Here is a 15,093-nt window from a genome sequence, read left to right on the forward strand (position 1 = left end):
GCTCTGGTAATTGGAGTTGCGTTGAGAGTAAATCATTTAATCTCTACGTCAAAGCAGTAATCAGGCAGGGTGGAGGTTAATGGCAATATCAAAACAGGAGCCTGGCTCTGATGGCAAGACTGCAAAGTACGAGTCAGTCTGGTGGGCAATGCCCAGGACAGAGTGAGACAGGCTGTGTCTGGCTGGCTGGTTCTCTTCATTCGGATTAGCTCACTGCATTAGCTAACTCCAGCTAAAGCAGCAGCAAAGGCCTTGCTTTTAACTCCGGTTAGCAGCTCACGTTCACCCCCGGGTCTTCTGCAGGTGTTCACTTGAACTGCAAACCTGAGCTAAAAGTAGAGTTTCTTTGTCTTCACTGCTGTCCTAACTGGAGTTAGCTAACCTGAGTTAAGAACACACTTTTTTTTTTTTCCAGTGAAGATGGACCTTGAAAGAGTGCTTCTGCTGTTGCATTGCTGGGAAGAAGCAGACTCAATACCCACCAGTGGCACTCGTGGGCCGGGGGAGTGGTACTGGGCTGGGATTGAAGGGGTGGAGAGTTTCAGTATATTCCCCACTTCTCCTCATGGTCTTCCTCCTGCCCCCCCTTTTCCTTTCCTGCTCTTTCCGGACCCTTCCCTCTTCTGTCTCCCAACCGTTGCTTGTTACGTTACTGCCATTGTCAGTCACCCCCGGTCAGCCTGCCAGCGTCCAGTCTCTTCTTTCCAGCCCTTCCTTGGCCCTGAGGCTCCAGCTGCCAGCGTCTCCCAGAGCACGTCTCCTCAGCAAACTGCTTAGAAAAGGGGTTCTCCTCTCCTAAGTCATCTTCTAATGACCAGACTCCAGGCTGATTTCCACCTGAGATCCCCAGGGGCCGTAGCAGGGAAATGGCTCTTCTTTGTGTAGCTAACCTTGATTCGTGGGGAAGGCTCATTCTTCTTTTCCTCTGTGCAACCTTTAATGCTGGGGACCACTCCATCTTCCTAGCTGTGCAGGCATCTCTGGTTCCCTCCTGTCATGACTCTACTCTTACTGATCACACTGCTCTTCGGCTGTCTTTGAAGGTGGCTCTTCCACAGCCCGTGCTGCCTGGTGCTTGCAAAGCTCCATTCTTGGCCCTCCCTTCTATCCTCCTGTCTGCCTTTGTCACCTGCCATCTTTGCCTTCCCTTTAACCATAGGCATGGACACCGCACTGTGTGTATCTTTGAGATATCCCTGTCTGTGTTCTTTCTGTCTTGACCAAATGACGCTCCACTTCCTTCATCCAAATGTATCAAAGGCAGAAGTGCTGCCCTTGGCCAGGAAGAGCACTGTGAACCACAAACCTAGCTCCTTTATATGTGTTTGTGACTCACTTCCCAGATCTCTTTACTACATCCTTAGCATCATCGTTGATCCTGAATTTCCTTCTCCTTCCTGCTCTCCTGGGCCTGAACACCTGTTTGTTGCCACTTCTGCAGCACTGCCCTTGTGTGCCACTGGCTCTACTCCAGCTCTGCTGGAATTTTCACCCCTCCACCTCTTTCCTTGCTTGGACTACTGCAGTACCCTGTCGGTGACCGCTCCTTACCCCAGTGCATGGAGACTGCTGGTGCCTGCCCTCCCACACATGCAGCATCTCTGGGGCCCCACCTTTGTCTCACAGCGTCATGAGCGGAGCTTTCCTTCTCATGCCATAATCCTGGCCGAGCTTTACTGTTTGTAAGATCCCGCCCTTGACTTGCTCCCATTGATCTCACTGCTTGTGGATTGAGAGCCTTCTCCTCTGCTGCTCTTGCCATCTGGAGCCAGCTGTCCTGTTCTCGTCAACTTGCCTTCTCATGTCCAATTGCAGGTGGAAATCTCCCCCTGGAAATTGCTCTCCCCCACAGTAATTTTTTTGTTAACTCTTTTTGACTCCGCAAAGCACTCTTGAGGCTAGTTGGTAGGACAGATACTTTTAAAAGCAGACTTGCTTTAGCAGACAGTCTGAACAGATTTTTCAGGAAGAGCAACCGGCTGAACTGGATTCCTGAAACATAAGGTTTGAAAACAGAGACCCCTTATCTTGAGGACCATGGTGTGTCCCCTGAACCCTTTGCTTTATTCTCTCCTCAATAGCACCAGTATCTTGGATCTGGTGCTAGAGGGGGAGCAGGTGAAGGATGCACATAAATTATTTGGGATAAGGTATGGTGGGAGGGAGAGTTCTAGATTCCGGAGTGAAGGTGAAGGGGCTGAAGGGAGCAATGGGTTGCCAGATGGGACTGGGGAAATGTGGTCGTGGATTTCCAAGGGGGGTGGATCAGATCTTGAAAATGTTAAGTGTCCCTTGTTTCTTGCTTGTGTTTTTGCAGTGCGGCTCCATGACAGTATTTCAGAAGAAGGTTTCCACTACCTCGTCTTTGATCTGTAAGTGCCTCCCTTTGGCTCTGGTGCTTCGTGGCTGAGACAAAGCTGTGGGGTGCTGATTTAAGAGCAGAATAAAAGATCCTTGAACCTCTATTCCCCCCCTCCTTTCCCCACCAGGACCTGTACCCCAGCTCTTGACAACAAGGCTATAATCAGCTGACAAAGAACCTCCTCCTAAAATAGGGTTTTGGTCTTCTCTCCAGGGATAATGGTCACTGTGCAACAAAATCACAGGTGGTTTCATGCTGGGTTAAGGAGCTGAAGATCAGTGTGTCCTAGAGCCAAAGACTCATTGGACCTTAAACCGTTGGAAATATTGGCTGGTGTACAGTGCTAGCTTGCATGACTCTGTGTGTAGTGTTGAGCCTTCCCAGCTTCTTCTGCAGCGTGAACTCTGCATGTGAGGGAGGTGGACAGGGGTACAAGATGTGGGTGTGAAGAGGGGAATAGATGGGGTGCTTGTATGAGAGAGGTCAGAAAGTAGGACAGAGGGGTCCTGTGTGTGGGGATGGATGTAGGAACTGCCTGGCAGCAAATGTAGGGGTGAGAGGTATGTAGTATGGCAGTTTCTGACCTGTGTCTGCTATCTAATTTTAGGGAATGATGAGATTGTTCCAAGGGGGACAGGTTTCCTTTCCATGCCACAGATACAATAGGTGGGGGGGGGGGGGGGGAGGGCGCCCGGTGTGTTTATGGCATCTGTACTGGCTACAGTTACATGGCTCAAGATGCTGGTGCCCACTGTGCTTATTTGCTATGGAAGTGGAACCCAGAGCACTGTGGATGTGAGTGCAAGGATGCCCTGCTGTTTGGGTAATGATCCCTTGCTGCTCTCGATGCCCTTTCTGATGTGAGTGGGGAGCTGGTGCTCTGAGGTTTCTGGCCCTGGCTCGCCCTTCCTTGGGATAATCCCAGGCAAAGATTCAGGCAGGCTGGCAGAGGGCAGCCTGGTACCCCAGGAGCAAGTGTGTACCCCTTGTGCCTCCTCGCTGCGCGTGGGATTCTCCTAACCTCCCTTGGTCTGTCTCCTCCAGGGTCACTGGTGGAGAGCTCTTTGAAGATATTGTCGCCAGAGAGTACTACAGTGAAGCTGATGCTAGGTAAGAATCTGTGCTCAGACTCTCCCTGTTACGTGCCGATCATGTCAGAGAGTACGGCGTGTCTGCACATGGCCGTGTTGTAAAATAAATGCTCCCCATGTGGGAAACCCCTCCTCCGCATCCCATCACTAATGCAGCCTTTCAGCTGTAGCGGTGACAGATTCAGTGTAGCTGACTCAGTGTGGCGTTTGGCCCACCCCCTTTGCATACATTGCTTGTGTCTGGAGGGCCTGCTGCTGGCGTCTGTCTGACCTGGCTGCTGAAGGGGGAGCAGCAATGTGTGTTTGGAAGGGTAAAGCACAAGAGGAAGAATTGTTTTCAGTCACATTAGAGAACTGGAAACCTGGACTACTGACTTCTTAGCTCTACCAGGAACTCGTGCTCGCCTTAGGCAGTTCTGTGCAACTGACCTGTGCCTCAATTTCTCCATATGTAAAATGGAGGTGCTTCTTGTCCCAGTGTGTGTAAAGCATTCACAGCCTCTGCTGATAGGTGCTTAGAAGCACAAGGCACAGTATGGGAAGGAAAGCTTTTGGTTCTCAACTTTAAACAGACTTAAGTCCTGTCCCCCCTCTGTGTGTCCCCCACCTTCACCCCTGAAGAGTTGGGCTTCCCTAAACGAGTCTGGACTGGGCTCGCTCCTGACGTCTCTGGCCATCCCTTAATTGTTGGTTGACAGTATCCCATTTCACATCAGTCCAGGTGTGGGCTCTGGATACCTAGTCTGCTTCCAGAGATGGGGGCATTTGAAATGGGATCTCCAGCTCTGGTCTGGGGGAGACGGGAAGGGGGGAGCAGAGGCCTATGGTGAAGTTTCATGGAACCCCGCCCTGCCCCTGCGAGCTATCCCTGCCTGCCTTTGGCTGGAGGGGGAGCTGAGGAGAGCCTGGGAGGAGACGGAAATAGCCGGTGTGCGGCAGCGATGGAGCGAGCACCATTGGGGTGCCTAGGTTGGAGTGACGGTGTGGCACTTCGGGTGTGAGATGCACTCCTGGAGCTGCTCTGTGGCATACATAAAAGAACAGAGTGTGGCCCTTGCAGGCATTTCCAGGGCAATGTTTGGGTGCTCGTTTGCCCCTACTGTGGCTCAGTTAGAGCCTCCCCCTGCTGCCTGGCTCTGGAAGTGCAGCATTACACATCACTCTCCCCTGCAGGATGTGCTGCGACAGGCCACTGTGTGCTGAAGGTGAAGGAAGTCCGGGGGGCAGGTGCTCTCTGAGGGAGCGGGTGATGTTAGGAGCCAGGAGCCCTTGGGATGCGTTTAACAGCTCTGGGGCTGTTGCAGGCGTGTTTGTCCCAGACCAAGTGATGTTCCCTGGCTCATCCCATTCGGTCCAGCGGGGGTGGGAGGTGATTGGATTGTCCCCACCTACACACAACCACCCCGTGCCCTGGAGGGGGATGGGAATGAGGAGCAGTAGTGAGGAACACCACTAGTGGCAGAGGAGGGGGACCCTGGTTAGGTTAAGGGAAGAGGAGAGAATGGGGGGCTGCTTCTTATCTGTGCCTACACAATGCCCTCTTGTCCTCTCTGAGGGTGCTCGATCCCTCCAACTCAAGCTGGGCTGATCGAACCATGCCCACGGAGCCCAGCATTTGCTGAGCAAGTACAAAGCCCTCCCTTTCTAGCCGCACGCCAAGCTGAGCTGAATTCCAGAGCAGGCTGGGAGAGCGAGGTTCGTGCCAATCCGTCTCGCTTGGCTCGCCTGGGACACCTCGCACTTTTGCCATTTTTGGCCAGAAAGTCTCTCGCTCAGGCTTGGCTCTGTTCTAATTATACATTTTTTTTTGTTTTGGGAGCGGGGAGATATTCACAGAATCTGACCTGGTGGCTTGTGCTGCCAATTCCAGTGGGAGGGGCTGGTGGGTTAACGATATACAGTGCAGCAACTTCACCCATTTCCAATCTGTAAGATCCATAAAGAAACCCCGGGCCCCTGAGACTTGGAAAAAACATCTGCTTATTCCCAACGGGGCGGCCGCTCTGGCTTCTCCAGAGTGAACTGTCAAGGGAGGCCGACCACCCCCACTTCCCACAAATGGGCTCTGACTGCCTGGCCTCAGGAGCTGTTTAAATCTGTGCTCCTTTCCACATCAAAGAGGCTTCCTCTCTCAGTATGACACCTACGTAAATGCTGCTGCATCTGCTCCAGCCCGAGAGCTCGGGAACCGCTATCCGGCTGACTAGCCTCCTCCAGCAATCTCAGCTGTGTGTGTGTGTGTGTGTGTGTCTGGTGCACGCGCTCTGTGGGTGTAACATTGTCCCTGACAAGCCAAGTGTAAATAACATCTTGCTCCTCTCCCTGTGGCGTCAGTGCCGAGAATGGCACTGGTTTTCTGCGGGCTGGGGGAGTGCGGCACGGTGCACTCAGCAGAGAGCAAGTCTGTTTTTCAGCTTCTAACTCCCTAAGTGGGATCTGTACTTAAAAGGCGCCCGGCTAGCGGGTGCGTGTGGGGGGGGAGTGCGTGCACATTGTGTATGTAAAGTGCTTGAAATGCTGCTCTGAAAGCCGTGTCAATTGGCAGGCGCCCAGATTCTTCTTCCTGAGCTTGATGGAGTAGGCTGCTGTTTCATGAAAGCTTGGGCCGGGCCTAGCTGCATGTTTCTGTGGCTTGGCCTTGTTAGCCCAACCCTGAGCTACTGCTTACACAAGTGCGGGCGCATGTCCTCAGCTGATAAAACAAACACGGTGCCTAACGCCAGGGAGAGGGGAAGGAGGTGGGCAGGGAAAGGGGTCAGTGGGATGGTAGGAGGGTGCAGTGAGGTCCTGCTATCTAAGCCCACTGTTGAACTGTCTTTGAAACCCTGTTGCTAAGCAACAAAATTCCAGCTGTGGTAGTTTGGCAGCAGCTGGTGGGCATGATGGGGTTGGAGGAGCTGTTTGAGGGCAGGTAACTGCTGGGCCTGACCCAGAGTCCCTGAACTCCCCCTGCAACGGTTGGGAAGGGTGGGGAAGTGGAGGTTAGAGGCTGAGTGTGTGTGTGTAACCCTGTGTGTCTCTCTCCTTTTCTCCCTCTGCTCGTCTTGAAGCCACTGTATTCACCAGATACTGGAGAGCGTGAATCACATTCACCAGCATGATATCGTGCACAGGGATTTGAAGGTAATACTGCCTCCACTACTCAGGAGGGGGACGGCAGTCGGTGTCATTGGCAGGAGCTTCGGTGGCTGATGTCTGCATCTTGTGTTGCTGGCTAATCGGAATTCTTGCTTGTGCTGGGGCATGGAGGTTCCTGAAGCCACCAGTGTTCTCCTTGGGGTTTCCCCAGAGGGCGGGTGAGCTCCCATAGAGCCATAGCTCAGCGGCAGCCTCTCTGGGAGGCAGCTTCAGGTGTGGGGAGGAGCCAGGATCAGTCTTTGGGGAGGGCGCAGCATTCAGAGGGTCTCATACTGGAATTGGTTAGAGTGAAGGACGCTTTCTGGTCTGCCACTAGAGAGCCTGATGAGGACCTGGGGCCTGGTGTTTAGTCTGCCAGGATGAGTCGGTTTGCATAGCGCATGGATATATTGATTCCACACTTGGATTGCCAAAGACATGCCATAGGGCTAGGCCAGGGTCATGCAACATGAGTCTCTTGTGCCGGTCTTTCTTGTAGCTGATCAGTAGAGCCTTATGAGTAAGGCTGCATGTCGGTTACGGAATTCACGGATTCCGTGACTTTCCATGACCTCCACGACTTCCGCAGCGGCTGGTGCTGGCTCAGGGGTTGCCCTGAGCTGGGCAACCCCTGGGCCAGTAGCAGCAATTTGGGTGTATGGGAGGGGGCTCAGGGTTGTGGCAGGGGGTTGGGGTGCATGGCGACGCTTACCTGGGGGGGCTCCCTGGCTTCCCCCCAGCATGTCCCTGCGGCTCCTAGTTGGAGCAGCCAGGGGAGCTCCGTGTGCTGCCCGTACCCACAGGCGCCGCACCCGCAGCTCCCATTGGCTATGGTTCCTGGCCAGTGGGAGCTGCAGAGCCAGCGCTTGTGGTAGGAGCAGCATGCGGCGCCCCCCTGGCCACTCCTCCCCCTAGGAGCTACAGGGACATGCCGGTTGGAGCCAGATAGGGAGCCTGCCAGCCTCGTTAACCCTTCCCCCATCCCTCCCCCCATGCAGCACCAGCAGGATCTCGGGCTGCGCATCGCCGCCTCCCCCCCTCCCCCCTGCACCAATGGGGGTCCCTGGCCACGTGCCTCCCCACGCTTCCACTGCAGCACCAGCGGGAGTCCCGGGCCAGCACCCAAGGCGCCCCCGGCCCGCCCTTCCCGAGCACCTACGGTGCCCCAGCCCAAGCTTTAGTTAGGGGTATCTAGTAAAGTCATGGTCAGTTCACGGGCAGTGAATTTTTGTTTACTGCACATGACCTGTCCATGACTTTTACTAAAAATACCCATGGCTAAAATGTAGCCTTACGTACAAGTTTAATCAAATAGCTGATCCCAGTAAGCACTGGCTGAATCAGGCTTCTGCAATGCCACAGCACACTTATGCCTCCAGAGCCCCCTCACAGGAGAGCTTTCGACTCCCTTCCCGTGGAGTACCTGCTGCTGTACTGGGAGTTGATCTGACTCCAAAAAGTGAAAGTATGGCACCAGGAGGCCTGTCTGTCCAGCAGCATACTCTGTCTTGCATGGGAATGTGACGGCCAGAAGCTGCTCTGCTAGGCCTGGTCTACACTGGGGGGGGATCAATCTAAGATACGCAACTTCAGCTACGAGAATAGCATAGCTGAAGTCGACGTATCTTAGATCGAATTAAAATTACTTACTTCGCATCCTCGCGGCGCTGGATCAATGGCCACGGCTCCCCCGTCGACTTTGCTTCTGCCTCTCGCACTGCTGGAGTTCAGCAGTCAACGGGAGAGCGATCGGGGATCGATTTATTGCGTCTACACTACACTACACTAGACGTACCCTAGATTACTAGAAGGTGGCGCCCCCTTCTGGCACTGCTCTGCTTTATGGTGAGAAGGTTACATGAGCCTGGGAGTCTGAAGACAGCAGCCTCAGCAGAAGCATGATATAAAAAAATACCTTCCAGAGGGCACAATATAAACACGTCTGGAAGCTATACGGTGTCAGTGAAGCCTGCACCCTCAAGGGTGGAAAAGGTGACCACTGGGCATGCTAATGCTCAAGGCCAGGGAGTCTATGGAAGCCCGGGTGGTTCTTTGTGCCACAGGATAGCAGAGTCGTTTTCCACTGTAGGCCTGCACTCCAGTCAGTATGTTGCAGTATGAGCACAGTGCTTTCCTGCTCGCTTCTCCAAAGGCCTCCAACGGGATGGATGTGAAAGGTCTGACAGGCTCCCCAAAGCCAGGGAGTTCTGGTAGAATTGGCCAGCAGGTGGGCTCCCAAGATGGTTAGTGTGTTCCTCCTCATGCCCAGCCCAGTTCCCTGAAGCTGCTCCTCAATCTCTGTCATTCTGCTTTTAAAAAATAAATTAGTCCATGCTCTTTGCTTAACACATGGCCCCTAGGGGCTCAGCCCTCATCAGCTGCCCACCGTAACAGACCACAGGTAGTCTAGAGCTGCAGAGCTCAGGCGTGTTTCTATTTGATATTCTGCTTTTTGCCCTCCTCTGTTACAAACCAGTCCTAAGGAGCAACCCTGCAATAGCAAATCAGCACACCTGGCCCATGGCTTGTGAGCGTCCCTGCAACTACAGAGTGTTCCAGATAGGGTGACCAAATGTCCCATTTTTAAAGGGACACTCCCGTTTTTTGGGACTTTTTCTTTTATAGGCGCCTATTACTCCCCACCCCCTGTCCCGTTTTTTCACAGTTGCTATCTGGTCACCCTAGTTCCAGAGGACTGCACTTGTGCATGTGGAGGTGGAGAAATTTGGGAATAGGTTTCAGATTCTGCAGGGCTGTAGTGAAGATCAGGGGGGAGATAAGTGAAGTTGATCATGGCCCTTTTTAAAGTAGAACCCTGGGTATTGCATTGGCATGAATTAACTAATGAGAGGAGAAGCAGGATGGTTTCAGGAGGTGCTATCACAGCAGGTATGTCTTGCCTAGGAAAAATGGTCATGCTTAGGTCTGGCTCAGCTCACTCACGTGAGCTAAGCCCCACCTACACTCAACCCGTTTCTAGGGTTAGGGAATGGTAACAGCTTGAGCTTGACTTCTGCCAGCGGGATTCTAGCCTACAGAACATGCAGGTGGATATGCATGTGCACACAGCTGGAGTCCCACTGAAGGGGTTTCTCTCTATGTAGATTACTGCAGGGAACAGGTGGAGTTTCGGAGGGATTTAGCTAGCATGAATTGCTGAGCCCAGCCTAAGCGCGACCACCGTCCCTAGTTGAGACATATGCAGTGTGAGTTGTGGGTGGGAGGGAGATCCTAGATTTCCCACTGGGCTTGTCTCTGCGATAGCTGCAGTGGCACTGTCCCCGCCGGCCCAGGGAAATGTGCTGGCTCCAGTGTGAAGTGGGGCCTGACTCTCAGGCAGGGGTGAGGGGACATGTATTTCTAACTCCCCACCATCTCCTTGCAGCACAGGCAGAGTGGAGGGCTAAGCATATCCGACCTCCCTCTCTGCCTCCTTATCCCACCCTCAGATTTCTCTCTTCCCCCCCCCCCTCCCTCCCCATGCACCTAAACCACCACCTGCGCAGTGCAGGCAGGGATAGGCTTTGTGTGCATGCCTCACCTACCCCATCCCCACTGTGCAGGTGACTGAGCCACACCCCCTCCCTCACCCAGCAGGACTGCAGTTATAAGTCACCATGGGAGACAGATGCCCTGCTGTGCAAATGACCTCCAAGGAATGTGATAATCCAGTTCCTGGATTTCCAGCCTTCTGTCCTGCTGGAGGCCACCTTTTCCCCCCGTCTCATTGGTGCCTGCCTGCTGAAGACTTCAGTCTGTGTAGTTTGTTATATCCTGACCAACATGGGTGAGGTTCTGGGCTCCTCCCACTCCTGCCCTTTCCAGCACACCCCTGTCCCTATCTGTAAGTGCAGTGCGAACTCCATTTCCTGCTGAGCTGCTGCAGCCAGTGTCTTCAGGGCATGTGTGTTAGAGGCAGGGTCCCCTTTGTGAGCTGCCCTTGCAGGCAATGCCTCAGTCTGGAGGAATGTTTTTCAGCCACTTTAACCCCTTCGCTGCTTTCTCCAGCTGAAGCCTCCAGAACACAACTGAGTTCCTCGAACGCCTGAGGTTCTATTTGGGTGACATCCTTTTTCCTAATACTTCAGAGGTGGGGGTGTGGGGTCCCATCTCTGGTATAAGGTGTTTTCGGGAGGTGGGAGAGCAGCAGCATCCCATCCCTGGCACAGGGAAGGTCTTGTCGCTCATCTGTGGAGAGGGTGATGTGGGAGCATTTAATAAACTCCTGTAGACGGGGGTTCCACTCGAACAAATGGAGCTTTCATTAGCAGCATCAGCAGCACTGCAGTGAGCTATGCTGAGAGGCACTCTCCATAAATCTACTGCCTGACTAGACTGTGCCTTCCCACATTAGATCTCTCTTTGGCAGTCCTTATTATCATATTTGCTTGTCCACTGCCTTGGGGACTGTGTGATGTTCGTGGGGAGCCACATCACTGCAGATTGTTGTATCTGCTGCATCATTTTCTCTCTGCATGGATGTGTTGGAATCATGTCCTGGAGGGACTGTGCTGTCAGCGCCACCTGGTGTCAGCGCTGGGTGTGTGGGTTGGGCTGGGAGAGGCGCTTGCATTGCACGTGAGAGCAAAGGGAGATGAGATGAGCCCTTCCATCATCGAGGCCATTGGCGATAGCTGGGCCTTAGGCTGAATGGCTGCTTTCACACAGGGCCCTTGCCTGAATTTAAACAGATTGAAACACTGAGGAAAGGAGATTAATGTGGATTTCTCTTTCTCCCACCCCTCCCTCCTTTCTCTTCTCTCTCCTTTCCCCAGCCTGAGAACTTGCTACTGGCGAGTAAGTGTAAGAGTGCCGCTGTCAAACTGGCCGACTTTGGACTGGCTATAGAAGTGCAGGGGGAGCAGCAGGCCTGGTTTGGTAAGAAGAAGATCTGAGCTTTTCCTTTTCTAGCTGCCCCTTCCAGCCTCCTTTGTACATGCCAGGGCTTAGGAAGGGTCTAGTTTATTTGGGCTTGACCTCTTCCAACTAACTATTAGATGAGTTCAGTGCCACACCTTCCTTGCCCGGCACCTCTGCTTCTGGGGCCTTTGGACTGGGTAAAATGGGAGCAAGAGAGAAAATATGACCATATATGAGCCTTAAGGATGAATCTCCTCTCTTGTTTTCCTTCCCAAATGTACAGTAGGAGTTAGTCACAGAGGCTGCAGGGCCGGCTTTAGGCCAATTCAACCAATTCCCCTGAATTGGGCCCCGCGCCCAAGCCCCGGTACAGTGTACCAGCGTGGCCCCGCTTCCCCAGGGGACAATTTAAAGGGCCTGGGGCTCCCAGCAGGGGCTGGAGCCCCAGGCCTTTTAAATTGCCACCAGAGCCCCACTGCTGGAGCCCTGGGGTAGGGCTGCGGGGCTCTGGGAGCTATTTAAAAAGTCTTCCCCAGGGCTCCCTCGGCTGTTTAAAGGGCCGGGACGGTAGAAGCAGGGGAGCCCCGGGCCCTTTAAATAGCCCCCAGAGCCCTGGGGTAGTGGGGGGCTCAGGGGGCTATTTAAAGGGCCGGGGCTCCAGCTGCCTCTGCTGCACCCCCTGCCCGCACCAGCCCCGCACCCCCTGCCCTGCCCGCAGCCAGCCCCTGTCTCCAGCCAGCCCCTGCTGCACCCCCTGCCCTGCCCGAACCAGCCCCGCCCCCCCGCCCTGCCCACAGCCAGCCCCTGCCGCACCCTCTGCTCTGTCTCCAGCCAATCCCTGCCGCACCCCCCTGCAGCCCTGCCCGAAGCCAGCCAGCCCCACACTCCCCCCTCCCTGCACCCCCTGCCCTGCCTGCAGCCAGCCCCGCACCCCCTGCACAGTCTCCAGCCAACCCCTGCCGCACCCCCCTGCCTGAAGCCAGCCAGTCCCGCACTCCTCTGTCTCCAGCCCTGCCAACCCATGCCGCACCCCCCTGCGGCCCTGCCTGAAGCCAGCCAGCCCACCCCACACACCCCGTCTCCAGTCAGCCCCGCACCCCTTGCCCTGCCTGCAGCCAGACCCTACCTCCAGTCAGCCCCTTCCCTGCCTCCAGCCAGCCCCATGTCCACTGGTGCCCTGCAGTTCCCAGGGCAGTAACCCTGCACATCTACTTCAATGAGGGGGGCAAGGAGCAGCTGGGACCCACACATGTGCACACCACCCCAAGGGAGTGGCGGGGACCCACACGTGTGAAACGGAGCTCATTAATAACCGATAAACAGCATATATGACGCAATGTACATAATATATAATTTTATTATTTATATAGTTATGGAAAGTAAATAATACATGGAAGAAATGAGAGGCTTTTTTTTACATGTTTTTTTTTGGTTAGTCATCCCTGCCAGGGCCCCGCCGAAAATGTTCGAATTGGGCCCCGCACTTCCTAAAGCCGGCCCTGAGAGGTTGCCCCAGCTGCAAAGTCCAGACCCTGCTACAAACTTTTCCCGCTGCTCAGGAGTGTTGGGATCTGCAGATTTTGTTCCCCCTTTTTGTATAAATGGGGACAGCTGCAAAGTCCAGGCCTTGATCTGGACTCCTCAGGTGTGTTTGGGTGTCTCTCTCTAGGTATAACAGAGTTAGGAACCAGATCTTTTCTGGCTGAACATTGGCATTGAGATTCACAGTGATCAGTGTCTTGGAAATTCCTGAGAGATGGCAACAGCTGTGGGTCTGTTCACATCCTTTGGCTAAGCCATGTGCCAGGGTTTGTTTTCTAACTCCAAACCACACAGGTAGCCATGGGCTAAGATGTGGCACAAGGGCTTGTGCTCTACAGAGTGACATGATCCCATTCACTGCTCGCTCTTTGCTTGCTTTTAGCATTTTGAGCCGGTGGACTGTTAACCCATCCCTTTGCCTTCCCTTTCCTGTGTCCATTGGCCTCCACAGAGGTAACTCAGGGAAGTCTAGGCAAGAGGGGAAGCATGGGCTTGTGAAAATTAAATGTTACAGTTTTCAGAACTTGTGGTAGGAGCCAGCAGATCTTTCTAGCTGGGTACTGTGTATACCCCATGTCGTTCCTCTCCTCACAGGGTTTGCTGGTACTCCAGGCTACCTCTCCCCTGAGGTGTTGAGAAAAGATCCTTATGGAAAACCAGTGGACATATGGGCATGCGGTAAGATCTCATAACAGTGATAACACTTTGCCCTGACACTGCATTGTTTACAAACAGCAGCCATTCTTTGCAGTCCCCTGTTAGAAAGGTCCTCATCCCCCTTTCACAGACAGGGAAAAGAAGGCACGGGGGTTAAGTGACGTGCCCAAGGTTGCAGATGGAGCTGATGTCGGAGCATGGATTGCAATTCAGTTGCTCCTAATTCCTAGTCCTGTGCTCAGACAAGCCATCAGAGCCTTCTGCTGGGGCTAAATAGTCAGAACCCATCCTTGCCTCACCGAGCCAGCGCTCCGTTATTTAGCTCTATAATGTTCGCTCCATGGGTGCGCCTTTCTAAAAAGGAAGCATAAGTGTACATATAACTGAAGACTGATCAGTTTAAAGCCCTAGGACATGGGGGATGTCGAACTGATGTGTGGTGCAGACCTATTCCTGCAGGCCTGGGTGTTAGGCTTTCCTGCCCTGCAAAAAGCGCGTGAGGCCAGCATGGAAGAGTCTTGAAAGCACCTGTAGAACCTTGCTGTCCAGTGTCCTCACTGGGCTTGGTTTCTGGAAGCAGCTGGAAGCTGTGGCTCACTAGCCGTGATGTATGGGGAGGTAGAAGGGCAGCATGCGCCTGCTTTGTCCTATGAGCTGGGGATCAGAGCTGAGCTTGGTGTGCCAGGACCAAGTCCAGCAGCTGAGGGGAGATGGAGGCTCCTGGGGCTGCTCCTGCTCCTTGTTCACCATCACGTTCAGATCTCCAAGGTACTAAAGACCCAGCGCAGACACTGCTGGAAAAGGAATGTTGAGAGGGCAGGAAGGGGGCTCTCCTCAGCTCTGAAGTGGGTGTACAGATGGAGGATGGGAGTAATCGGAGCCAATTAACCTAACCCCAGCATACCTGTGTGTGTGTCTCTCTCTCCCCCCCAGGAGTGATTCTGTACATACTGCTAGTGGGTTACCCTCCCTTTTGGGATGAAGATCAGCACAAGCTCTATCAGCAGATCAAAGCTGGAGCCTATGACGTAAGGACATATCCTCGCTGAGTACCTGCATGGTGTAGAAAGCCTGTGCCATCTAGTCAGCCAAAATCTGGCATGGTTTCACTTGGTGACTGGTGGCAGCCACACAGCTGCTGTGCCAGGTGGTGCTTGGAGTGTCTGCCTTGTGTTCGTTGGGCTTTCTTTTTGCTGCATGCTTAGCATGATACTGTGTGGGGCTACCATTGGGGTCCGCGGGGGCGGGGGCATTGTTGTGGGTACAGTGAGATAATTGGGTCAGGAAAGAAGTACCAAACTCGGCTGCTCTACACTCGTGGGCTTAATGCAGTGAAGTGCTGGAGGAGATACAGATACTGACTCTCCAAGGGGAACGCAAGGAGCATGAACTGGAAGGATCTCATCCCACCAATGCCTTATAGAACAATGTGGGGAAACGCTCTCTAGAGACAGCTTGACCTGT

The 15,093-nt window shown here is 53.8% G+C and overlaps 1 protein-coding gene across 1 annotated transcript in view; it reads left to right on the plus strand.

Moving 5' to 3' along the window:
* The window catches only part of CAMK2G (calcium/calmodulin dependent protein kinase II gamma), a 165,515-nt gene that overhangs the window by 87,428 nt on the left and 62,994 nt on the right, over nucleotides 1-15,093 (plus strand). The window contains exons 4-9 of the mRNA XM_065407709.1: nucleotides 2,318-2,372; nucleotides 3,407-3,472; nucleotides 6,504-6,576; nucleotides 11,346-11,448; nucleotides 13,567-13,650; nucleotides 14,563-14,657. Coding sequence (XP_065263781.1) covers nucleotides 2,318-2,372; nucleotides 3,407-3,472; nucleotides 6,504-6,576; nucleotides 11,346-11,448; nucleotides 13,567-13,650; nucleotides 14,563-14,657 — 476 coding nt within the window. The remainder of the gene's footprint in view (nucleotides 1-2,317; nucleotides 2,373-3,406; nucleotides 3,473-6,503; nucleotides 6,577-11,345; nucleotides 11,449-13,566; nucleotides 13,651-14,562; nucleotides 14,658-15,093) is intronic.

The sequence above is a fragment of the Emys orbicularis genome, chromosome 7, assembly GCF_028017835.1.
Source record: "Emys orbicularis isolate rEmyOrb1 chromosome 7, rEmyOrb1.hap1, whole genome shotgun sequence".
Classification (NCBI taxonomy): Eukaryota; Metazoa; Chordata; order Testudines; family Emydidae; genus Emys; species Emys orbicularis.